Raw genomic sequence first — 12,426 nt, forward strand, 5'->3', positions numbered from 1 at the left:
ACTTGCTGTACCCATGAAATCTTGAACTCTTTGAAACTGTGTGCAAAAACTCTTTAATCTTCATATTCCGGCACTGGCATTAGCCAATTGTCCCATTCATCAAGTTTGGTTTTTCACTATTTGCTATCCTCTTAGTTTAACCCCACTCTTAATTTCCCCACCGACAATACACTCCCACCACTGCCCTTGCCTCCTTTGCCCCGGTAGTAGATCCCTCTCCTCTGTTTCCAGGTCCAGTTGAGTCCATTCATTCTTGGTTTTCTCTGTTGTGACCCTGGCCTGTTGATCATGTCTGAAGTAAATCAAAGATGTGGTGGCTGGCTCAGTTGCAATATTCTGATTTCCAGCCCTCGCTGAGTACTTGGTATTTGCAGGGCATGTTTAGCAGTCAGTGTTTCTTCAACATCAAACATAAACCCTTTTTCTCCCACTCACCAGCCCTGTAACCATGGGGAAGTTGCTCTGAACCTTGATTCTCATAACTGTAAGAGGGAATAGAGGTGGAAACCTGGAATGAATGAGTGTGTGTGTGTGTGTGTGGTAAACGACTTAGCATAGTACCTGGTATATACTAGTGCTCAGTGGATGGCAGAGATGATCATGTTTCCACAGTTGTGGTCTCATCTGTGAGATATGATCTCATGTGAAAGCTTATACATAAATATTTTTATTTTTAAAGATTTATTTGAAGGAACATAAGGCCAGGAATGGAGGGAAGGAGGAAGGGAAGGAAAGAAAGATGGATGGAGGGAGGGAGAAAGAAAAAGAGAAAGAGAGAGAGAGAGAGATATCTTGCAGTCACTGGTTCACTCCCCAAATGGCCATAGGGGCTGGAATTGAGCTGATACAAAGCCAGCAGCTAGGAGCTTCTTCAGGACTCCCAGTTAGGTGTGGAAACCCAAGGACTCTGACCATTTCCACTGCTTTCCCAGGCTGTAAAAAGCAGGGAGCTGGATCAAAAGTGGTGTTGTGGGATTCGAACTGGTGCCCACAAGGGATGCTGGTGGAACAGGCAGAGGCTTAGATTACTGTGCCAAGCAACCATCCCCTAGAGTGACTTTCCTAAGATGCAGATGTAGCAGTTCACTCTCCTGTTGGCAAAACCCCAATCTTGCCTGTTAAAGGTCTTCAAGCTTAAGTCTAAGTGCTGGTAGGTTTGCTGCTGACCTGTTTCTCCTTTCTCATTACTTGATGCTGTCAACTGCACCCAATGCTGACTAGTTAAGTGGCTATTCTTCCCCCATGCACATGCCCTCATAGCCCTTCCTCCTTCTTTTACTTCTACCCTTAATTTCCTCCACTAATGCACATTTTTCAAGAACCACATCTAGCCCCTGTCTTCCTGCTTCTCCATCCTTCCATCCTGCTGCTCTTTCTTTGTGCAAATGACGTTTCTTTCTTTTTCCTTTAATGATTTATTTATTTTTATTGCAAAGTCAGCTATACAGAGAGGAGGAGAGACAGAGAAGAAGATATTCCATCTGCTAATTCACTCCAAAAGCAGACGCAAAGGCTGGAGCTGTGATGATCCGAAGCCAAGAGCCTGGAGGCTCTTCCAGGTCTCCTATGCCAGTGCAGGGTCCCAAGGCTTTGGGCCACTCTCCTCTGTTTTCCCAGGCCACAAACAGGGAGCTAGATGAGAAGTGGGACTGCTGGGATTAGAACCAGTGCCCATTTGGGATCCTGGCATGTGCAAGGTGAGAACTTTTGCCGCTAGGCTAGTGCACTGGGCCTGCAAATGTCATTTCTAACATTTCTCTGTTGAGGTGGTGATCACTCTGTACCTTGGTTGTATGTGTCTGTTAGGCACTGGCTTTGGCACAGTCAGTGGCAGATAGTAGGGAAATATTGGTTTGAATCCTTGAATGCATGAAATCACTGATTCTTATGAGACAGAGGCTAACAAACTGATATTTATAAAGGTAAACATATGTCAAGGAAATCAGTTGCGTGAACCCGATGATGAAAGAGCTGGGATTGTACCAGAAAGTGTGTTATCACTTACTCAGGGCTTTCAGCTGACAAATCAGTGTCTCAGCAGGAGTCACTTGTGCAGGGTAGTAAAATCAGGCCTCCAAATGCAGAACAAGAACATCCTCATCGGGAAAGCCGAGTTTGTGGCTTTACACCACAGTACTGTGTCTGGTTCTAAGTCGTGTCACTTTAAAGGGATTTAGTCCCAAAAAGCAAGAATTATTGAAACTGTCTTCTTCTTAAGGGTTTTTGAAAAAAAATGCCAGAAAGACAAATCCCTGGATAGCATGCTCAAGATGAAAAAGGGAGAAAGCACACGTGTAAAACGAGGGAATCTCAATGGGGAAGTAATTATTGGAACAGAAACAAAACGTTTACTGGAGACATTGCAGGCCTCTGTGTAAACACACTTGCAAAACCTTGATGAAATGGATAATTTTCTGGGCAAAAATAGGTTACTAAAATTGATAGAGAATTTAAGAAGAGCAATTTCTGTGCAAAAATATGAATAGAAAAACTTAGGAAATACTTCGTACATTTTAAAAAGGAAAAGATTCAGATTATTTCACAGAAACATTTCTTCAAAACTTCAACTATTAGGGGCCCGGTGCAATAGCCCAGTAGCTAAATCCTCACCTTGCATGTGCCAGGCTTACACATGGGCACTGGTTCGTGTCCCAGTTGCTCCACTTCCCGTCTAGCTCCCTGCCTGTGGCCTGGGAAAGCAGTGGAGGATGGTCCAAAGCCTTGGGATGCTGCACCCACATGGGAGACCTGGAAAAAACACCTGGCTCCTGGTTTTGGTCTGGCACAGCTCTGGCCTTGGGGATGAACTGGCAGATGGATATCCTTTCTTTTTGGCTCTCCTCTTTGTAAATTTACCTTTCCAATAAAAATAAACAAATAAAACACACACACACACACACACACACTCTTCTTACCTATATTTGTTTTCTTTCTTTTTTCTCACATGTTTAGGTATAACCACTGGTTTGATGGAATGGCTTTGCTTCACCAGTTCAGGATGGAGAAGGGTACAGTGACATATAGGAGCAAGTTTCTACAGAGTGATGCCTATAGGGCCAACAGTGCTCAAAATCGAATTATGGTCTCAGAATTTGGCACGTTGGCTCTGCCTGATCCGTGCAAGAATGTTTTTGAGCGTTTCATGTCGAAGTTTGAGCTGCCAGGTAGGCATCCTTTAACAGTCCCAGAATTTGCCAGTAACAATAATGATTATGATATTTGATGATATTTACAAATATAAATCTATAAATAGATTTTATTTTTATCTGAGAGGATGTTGAAACTGTTTTCTCTCTCTGAGCTGTGGTGCTTAAGTTACTCTGGGGTTTGTTTTCAGTCACAACTGACAACACCAATGTCAACTATGTGCAGTATAAGGGTGATTACTACGTTAGTACTGAGACCAACTTTATGAATAAAGTGGACATTGAAACTCTGGAGAGAACAGAAAAGGTAATGTAGACTTTAAAACATGCATCATTGTGTCCTTAAATTTTTTTTGCATTGACGATAATAGATACCTGAAGAAGAAAGTGGAGCTCTGATCACACAAAAACAAATTTTCCCATTGGCTTAGATTACTTTCCCCCTTTAGGGTCTGGGGGTTGCTGTACCTTAAAGATAACGCTCAGCTTCTTCCTTCCTTCTGTTATCTAAGGCTAGGATAAAGGAGAGATTAAAAAAAAATCAACCTACTCATCTTGCTGTTGCTAAACATGGTTTGTATTGGCTGTGGAACTGTTTATATCTACATCTCCTCCACTCAATATATTAATGAAAAATTATCCCAGAATTTTAATTTTAATTCCTGTATTCCTTTTGAACTTTTACATGGTCTTAGGTAAATCTATTTAGGATTCTTTGTTTTAAAGATTTATTTATTTATTCTGGAAAGTAAGGTATGCAGAGAGGAGAGACAGAGAAGATCTTACATCTGCTGATTCACTCCCAAAGTGGCTGCAACAGCCAGAGCTGCACCATTACGAAGAGCCTAGAGCCTCTTCTGAGTTTCCCACGTGGGTGCAGGGTCCCAAGGCTTTGGGCTGTCCTTGACTGATTTTCCAGGTCACAAGCAGGGAGCTAAATGGGATGAGGGGGCCATTGGGATTAGAAGCCGTGCCCATATGGGATCCTGGCGTGTTCAGGCTGAGGACTCTAGCTACTAAGCTAGTGTGCCAGGCCCTATTCAGGATTTTTTTGTTGTTGGCATAGGTGGGTCTTTATTTTCTGTTTTTGGATCTCAGTTTCTTTTTTGATTTTTTTTCTTTAAATTATTTTATTTGAAATTTATTTAATTTTTAAAGTTGGAATCTTTCTCTCTTTTTACATAGAGAAGGAGAGACAGAGTCCTGGTCACACAACTTTCAGTCCAGCTCCCTGTTGCACCTGGGAAAGCAGTGCAAGTTCTCCTAAGTGCTTGGGTCCCTGTACCCACATAGGAGATTCAGAAGAAGCTCCATCCACTGATTCAATCCCTAAATGGCTGCAACCGCCAGAGCCAAGCTGATCCAAAGCTGGAAGCCACAGGTGTTTATCTGGGTTTCTCATGTGAGTACAGGGTCTGAAGGACTTGGGCCATCTTATGCTGCTTTCCAAGGCACAGTAGCAGGGAGCTAAATCAAAAGTGGAGAAGCCAGAACACGAACTGGTGCCCTTATGGGATAATAAGTTTTCCCTGCTTTCTCTTTCTGTAGTGAAAAAAATAATTTAGATTTCTCAGAAGCTAGAAATTAGAACTTAAACTGTGGTTTTCATACCTTCGCTTACAAATATCTGGGGAGAGTGTTCTGGTACGTTGGATTAAATAGTGGTCTGCAAAGCCAGCATCCCATAGGAGTGCTGGTTGGAGTCTGGCTGCTCTACTTGTGATTCAGTTCCCTGTTAATACACCTGGGTAGGCAGTGGAAGATGGCTCAAGTGAATGAGCCCCTGCAATCCATAAAAGAGGCCTGGAAAGAGTTTTGGGCTCCTGGCTTTGGCCTGGCATAGCCTTGGCTATTGCATCAATTTGAGGAGTGAACCAACATGTGGAAAATGCTGCTCTTTCTGTAACTCTACCTTTAAACCAATCAATCAATCCATCTTATAACAATATTTGATACATCCCTAGTGTCTATTCATGCAAACAGAGATCAGCTCATGTAATATTTTAAAATCTCTGATGTTCTTTTATTTGCAGGTAGATTGGAGCAAATTTATTGCTGTGAATGGAGCAACTGCACATCCTCATTATGACTCAGATGGAACAGCCTACAATATGGGAAATTCTTATGGGCCACAAGGTATAAAGTTGGGATGGAATACTTGTTAGAAATAATTGGGAGTTGGGCTCAGCATGATTGCTCAGTGGCTAAATTCTCACGTTGCACATGCCAGGATCCCATATAGGTGCCAGTTTGTGTCTTGGTTTCCCCACTTCCCATCCAGCTGCCTGCTTGTGGTCTGGGAAAGCAGTAGAGGATGGCTCAAAACCTTGGGAACCTGCACCCACGTGGGAGACCTGGAAGAAGCTCCTGGCCTCAGATTGGCTCAGCTTCAGTTATTTCAGCCACTTGAGGAGTAAACCTGTGGATGGAAGATCTTTCTGTATTTCCTTCTCTTTGTAAATCTTTCAAATCAAAATAATACATCTTAAAAAAGTATTACTTGGGAGTTAGCTACCCTCCCCAAGTGCTGTTATGGTTAAGATGTAAAGCTAGGAAATTGCATTTGAAAAGATTCAGAAGGAAATCTCTAAATTATCATTGTTGATCTTAAAGGATGTGGTTTATCAATGTGTATCTGTTGTGTGGTTCTTTTGGAGCCTTGGGTAAGAGCATAACTCGGATTTTTCATTTTCAGCATAACTCATATTTTTATGTTGTTTTGCTTTTACCTAACAAAAAGGAATTTTTAGTATGTATTTTTAAAATTTTGATTTTTATTCATTTATTTTTATTGGAAAGGCAGATATACAGAGAAGAGTGCCAGAGAGAAAGATCTTCCATCTGCTGTTTCACTCCCCAAGTGGCCACAATGGCTGGAACTGAGCTGACCCAAAGTCAGGAGCCGGGAGTCTCTTCTTGGATCTCCCACACAAGTGCAATGTCCCAAAGCTTTAAATCATCTTCTACTGCTTTCCCAGCCACAAACAGGGGTCTGGACCGGAAGTAGAGTAGCCGGTGTACAAACTGGCATCCATATGGAATCCTGGTGGGTGCAAGTTGAGGGTTTAGCCACTAGGCTGTTGTGCCAGGCCCAAATTTCAATTTTTAAAAAGGGTTGTTTAAAAGGCAGAATTACACATAGAGAGGATGAGAGAGAGTGAGAGGGTGAGAGATCTTTCATCTTCAGGTTTACTCTCCAAATGGGTGCAATGGCCAGGGCTGTGCCAGACCAAAGCTGAGATCCAGGAACACCTCTGTGTTTCCCACATGGGTGCAGGTGCCCAAGCACTTGGGCCATCTTATACTGCTTTCCCAGGGGTATTAGCAGGTTGCTGGATTGGAAGTTGTTTGGCCAGGATTGAAACTGACACCCACAAGGAATGCTGATATTACAGGAGACTGCTTTATGTGCTATGCCACAGCACTGGTCCCTAAACCTTTAATTTTTTAGGAGGCACTATATCATAGGATAAGAAATGTATATGTTTTAGCAAAGGTATGTTGTATATCACAGAAAGGAACTTAGTTTTTTCATGGAAGTAATGTATTACAAAGCAAGGTCATAATGAGGTTGCGTTCACAACCACTTACATCACATCTCGTTCCTGGTCATATGCATGCTTCCACACTTGCCTACAACTTGCTGCAAAAAGGTCTGAAAGTTAATATTGATAGCTAACATTTGCTTGATACCTACTACCTGCTGATATTAAGCCATTTTTCTCCATGATTTTTCATTTAGTTCTTACGCCAATTTGCTGAGAAAGGTACAATTATTTGCTTTACAAATGAGGGCAGTAAAGCGTGAAGAGGTATAGTTGCTTGGGTAGGTAAGTGTTTGTGTTTGATAACAGACTGAACACCAAACCTGACCCACACCTCAAAGCTTGCTATTAGTCACTTCAGATTACCTCATTAATTATTAATCACTGAGTGGAGAACACTGTTTTGATTATATGCTTTTTAGATTATCTGCAGCCTAAGACTCATTTATCTTGAGAATTTACTTCCAAATATCCAATATCTTTTCTACTTTTTAAAATAGTTATTTGCGAGACATACCTGCAGTCAGTCAGAGCCCTTTTCCTCTGTTGGTTTGTTCCTCGTGTGCCCATCCTTCTGGAAGTCTGAATCTGGGAGTGAGGAAATCAATCCAGGTCTCACTGGCTGGCAGGGACCGAATCACTTGAGCTAGCACCACTGCCTCCCCTTCCCGGGTCCGTATGGGTAGGAAGCTAGAATCGGCAAGTAGAATTGAAATTGAAATCCAGGAACTCCAGTTTAATTCAGGTGGTGTAACTCATGTCTTAACTGCTAGATCAAATACACACCTCTGTATTGGTATTTATGTTTGTTTGAAAGAGAAATTCTATTTGTTGGTTTACTCACTGAATGGCTGAAATGGCCAGAGCTGAGGTGATCCAAAGTCAGGAACTAGGATTCTCCTTCTGGTCTCCCACAGGGGTGCAGGGACTCAAGAACTTAAGCTATCATCTGCTGCTCTCTCATGCCACAGGCAGGGATCTGGATCAGAAGTGGGGCAGCCAGGATGAGCTGACAATAATATGGGATGCTGGTGCTAGCAGGTGGAGGATTAGCTTGCTATATGTCGCACCTACTCCTATATTGGTGTTTTTACCTGTTAGTCTGTTGCTGATCACTATTTTTTCCTCCATTTGTTAATTTTCACCAATCTACTCTCTCTCTTAGGGCATGTGAAATCATGTTTCCAGTTCTTGTATCTCAGAACTGTATCTCTGTTCATTTGCAAACAAATGTTTAGGTGTTACATATTTCTGATGTATCTTAGCTATTAATCAACCTATCACCATTACTTATGAAGCCTTTGTATTTCTTTGTATTTGGTAATGGTAAGCTTTTGATGAGTTCTTTTTTTTTTTAAAGATTTTATTTATTTATTAGAAAGGCAGAGTTACAGAGGAAAGGGGAGAGATGGAGAAATGGAGCTTTTCCATCTGCTGGCTCTCCCTAGTTGGCCACAGAAGCTGGGGGCTAAGCCAGGCCAAAGCCAGGAGCTTCATTCAGCTCTCCTACATGGGTGGCAGGAGCCCAGGGCTTGGATCATCTTCCACTGCTTTCCCATTAGTAGGATTGGAAATGGAGGAACCAGGGACTTGAACCGGAAGACTTTTTTTTTTTTTTAAGATCTATTTATTTTTATTGGAAAGTCAGATCTGCAGAGAAGGAGAGACAAAGATCCTCCACTCTCTGGCTCACTCCCCAAGTGGCTGCAATGGACAGAGCTGAGCTGATCCTAGTTAAGGCAGGAGCCAGGACCCTCCCGTGGGCCCTCCATGCTGATGCAGGGCCCCGAGGTCCCTGGCCATCCACTGCTCTCCCAGGCCACGAGCAGGAAGCTGGAAGGGAAGTGCAACAGCTAGGACATGAATTGGTGCCTGCACAGGACCTCAGTGCTTGTAAGACAAGGACCCTATTAACTAGGCTGTTGTGCTGGGCCCTTGAACTGGAACTCCATACAACCTTTGAAGGCAAGTGAATGTGTGTGAAACTCATCTGTCCTCAGTCCAGGGATCTTTTGGACTTAAGATACCAAGTAATTACCTTTGTAACTTTCTCCTCTATGCATTTCTGTGTCTCCATATATACATGTATACCAGCACAAACATTGCAGTTTTGTTTTTTACTACTTCAAATAGAGGCAGAATGCCTTGCTCCATCACTCAGCCCTTTCTCTTCTTTATCACCTGATCTCAGGTGGGGTTGGATTCTTTTTTTTCATAAGAGGTTTATTTTATTTACTTGAAAAGTAGAATTCTAGAGAGACAGTGAATCACTTCTTGACCTTTTGGCTAAGATCAAGTCTAAAGAGACAGTGAGAAATCTTCCTTCTATTGATTCTGTCCCCAAATGGTCACAATGACTGGAACTGAGCCATTGCGAAGCCCGAAGACAGGAGCTTCATCTAGTTCTCCCATATGAGCGGAGGGGCCCAAGCAGTTGGGCAATCCTCCACTACTTTTTTTGGGAGCATTAACAGGGACTTGCGTCAGAAGTTAGAACTTGAACAGGGACTCATATGGGATGCCAGTGCTGCAGGTGACAGCTTTACCCAGCTATGCCAAGGTGCAAGCCTAAGGGATGAATTCTTAAAACTGACATTGGAAATAGCAAGCATCCTTCTGTATAAAATATTTCAGTGGATGGATACACTGATGCAATGGGTGTTTTGTCCATCTTTTCGATGGATGGTTACTTGAGACTGGTGCCATGATATAGTTGTCTAAGCTGGACACTGGTACTGGTGTCCCATAGGGGTGCCAGTTTGTGTCTTGACTGCTCCACTTTTGATCTAGCTCCTTGCTTGGAAAAGCAGGGGAGGATGGTCCAAGTCCTTGCACCCATGTGGTGCAGGTGGAAGGAGGAGGAGGCTTTTGAGTCCTGGCATCAACTCTGGCTTATTTCTGACCATTTTAGCCATTTAGGAAGTGAACCAGAAAATGGAAGATACCCCCCTCTCTCCCCTCTGTCTGTAACTCTTCCTTTCAAATAAAAATCAAATAAATTCTAAACAAAACAGAGCAATCCTATGAGAGATGGATTAGGAAGAAGAAGAAAAGGGAATAAAAGAAAATAAAGAAAATGAAAAGAAAAAGGACGGAAAAATCCTTATTTTCACGTAATACCTGGTAGTCTTTGTACCCATGGTCTTGGATTTCACTGAGAAAACCCAGCCACCAATCATGAGAGATAACCTCTGTTTGCTTCTTCTATAAGCTCTTAGAGCATTCCAGTGTTAAGGAGTGCCATAGTAGAGGGCAGAACAGTGTTTGGGGGCATTCCTGTGTTTTTGTTTGTCTTTGCCTAATGCCCTTGCAATTGGTAACTGAAGCAGGTGATTAATATGTTCAGTGAATTGAATAATTTTTCCTTATTTCAACTACTGAGGCAGGATATTCTTCTTTTTATCTTTTCCTAATCCCAACCAACATGATTCTACTTCATTTTCCTCCCCTCATGATTTGGTTCAGTGAGAAGATTCTGAACTGGGACTGTACCTGCAGCTGCAGGGAGTTTGACTGCTTAGCGTATGTTTGTGGGGAATCCAGTGATTCTCGCAACAAAACAAAATGCTCCCTAGTAATTCCTAACTTTAGGAAATAAAAATATTTTCATGGTTTTTATTTTTCCAAAAAATTTTTTTGAAATAAGGCAATATTCCAAAGGCAACTTAAGTATAAGACAACATTCGTGCAAAATACAAAACAGGGCGATATATATAGGTGAACAATATACACACATTCTATGTATAATGGAGATTAGCGTATTGAAAATTGAGGATACATTCATTGTAGGAGACACCTGTACTGTGGAATAACAGGACTCCCAGTGAAACAGTTAAATATACTTTGTCAATATGATACTTGATTTCCTACCATTACCTGTAGCTACAATGCTATTACAACTTCAAGCAGCAGAATGTTAATCTTATAACTGTTGTTAAAAAACTATACAACTGGGCCCGGCGCGGTGGCGCAAGTGGTTAAGGTCCTCGCCTAGCACGCCCGGGATCCCATATGGGCGCCGGTTCTAATCCCGGCAGCCCCGCTTCCCTTCCAGCTCCCTGCCTGTGGCCCGGGAAAGCAGTCGAGGACGGCCCAAGGCTTTGGGACCCTGCACCTGCGTGGGAGACCCGGAAGAGGCTCCTGGCTTCGGATCGGCATAGTATCGGCCCGTTGCGCTCACTTGGGGAGTGAATCATCGGATGGAAGATCTTCCTCTCTGTCTCTCCTCTCTGTATATCTGCCTTTCCAATGAGAAAATAAAAAAAAAAAAAAAAAAAAAAAAAAAAAAAACTATACAACTGTAATAATATGAGAGTGGAACAAAGGGAGGGAGGTAAGGGAGGAAAGAAGGGAATCCCTATATTTATAAAAATGCATCATGAAAAATAAAAATATTTTTTAAAACCTTTTAAAAAATAAGAGGATAGTTTAAACATTAATTAGTCTGGTTAGTTTTTCAAGCTTTAAAATATAATTTCCATATTAATCAGAGATAGTAATATGGCATTCTTGAAACTATGCAACTTATGCACTCTCTTTTGTATTATACAAAGCTTATTTTTTGGGCCCCGCATGGTAGACTAGTGGCTAAAGTCTTCGACTTGCATGAGCTGGGATCCCATATGGCACCAGTTCTTTTCTCGGCTGCTCCACTTTCCATCCAGGAAAAGCTGCATGAGGAGTAGGTATCTAAATTGACTCTTGAATGAACAGCTGAATGAATCATGGCATTATGAATTAATGAGTAGAATGTCTCCAGGATTCCAGAGGATGGTAGAGATGAGTTGTATATAGGAGTTGTACATGTAGGAATTATAGTTGGAATAGGGGATTGGCAGGGGGAGAGCAAATACAATTTAAAGATTATCATGGGCGCTATATTATCTTTCCCTGTAAAATATGGATGGAGCTCGTCTGCAGAGAGTAATAGAGTCACCGTTTGAGATCATTAAAATATAGTGATGCATTGGTTGATTACTTTGTGTTGTTTTCAAAACCTTAGCTAATGACTTTCACAAAATTAGAATTTTTTAGCATCCAAATCTTCATGATGAGTGTCATGAAAGATGAGCGTCGTAAATACTTCATAAATCCCTTACTGCTTTTGCCTCATCACCAAGAACAAGGGTTATCTTTTTTATTCTAGAATGCATGTGAAAGAGTTAAGGCAGGACTCTCCATTTTCCAGGTTCCTGCTATAATGTTATTCGGGTTCCTCCAGCGAAGGTTGACCTTGGGGAGACGATCCATGGAGCTAAAGTGATATGTTCTATTGCTTCCACGGAGGCAATGAAGCCTTCTTATTACCATAGCTTTGGTGAGTCCAGAGATAAGGTACATTGCAATAGCCCTGCCTTAACACTGCTGTCATTCAGGGACTAATTTTGGCAAGTGCTGTGTTCACTTGTGAGACTATGATAAAAGCAAGGCCAGTGCTGCATTTTAGGGCCAGTTAAGTTGATTCTGTTTAGTTGTGTATCTTTGTGTGCTGCTTGAAAAAATATAGTTGCTCTAGTACAAATAACTACTAAAAAATTAGTTGACAGAATTGAAAATTTTAAGCAGTATTAATTCTCACCAATAATTGCACATACAAAGATCTAGACTTTATATATATTTGTTGGAATTCATATTTAAAACATGTAGCTTCAGACTTTATTATCTCTAATCAAATGGTTTATTTTCTTTATTCTAAACTGTTATGGTCAGATTGTTCCTGGGTGTTTACTTTCAAT

General features: G+C 41.7%; 1 protein-coding gene across 3 annotated transcripts in view; it reads left to right on the plus strand.

The window, feature by feature from the left end:
• Positions 1-12,426, plus strand: part of BCO2 (beta-carotene oxygenase 2) — a 33,630-nt gene that overhangs the window by 12,173 nt on the left and 9,031 nt on the right. Inside the window, exons 3-6 of one of the 3 annotated variants that reach the window (XM_040976960.1) lie at positions 2,953-3,197; positions 3,338-3,453; positions 5,180-5,282; positions 11,880-12,008. In XM_040976960.1, coding sequence (XP_040832894.1) covers positions 2,953-3,197; positions 3,338-3,453; positions 5,180-5,282; positions 11,880-12,008 — 593 coding nt within the window. Of the gene's footprint in view, positions 1-2,952; positions 3,198-3,337; positions 3,454-5,179; positions 5,283-11,858; positions 12,009-12,426 lie in introns of all 3 variants that reach the window. The other 2 variants (XM_040976961.1, XM_040976962.1) reach the window with 2 other exon arrangements.

This window comes from Ochotona curzoniae, unplaced genomic scaffold (genome assembly GCF_017591425.1).
Source record: "Ochotona curzoniae isolate NIBS_2020 unplaced genomic scaffold, NIBS_Ocur_1.0 contig_2723, whole genome shotgun sequence".
In the NCBI taxonomy this organism is placed as follows: Eukaryota; Metazoa; Chordata; class Mammalia; order Lagomorpha; family Ochotonidae; genus Ochotona; species Ochotona curzoniae.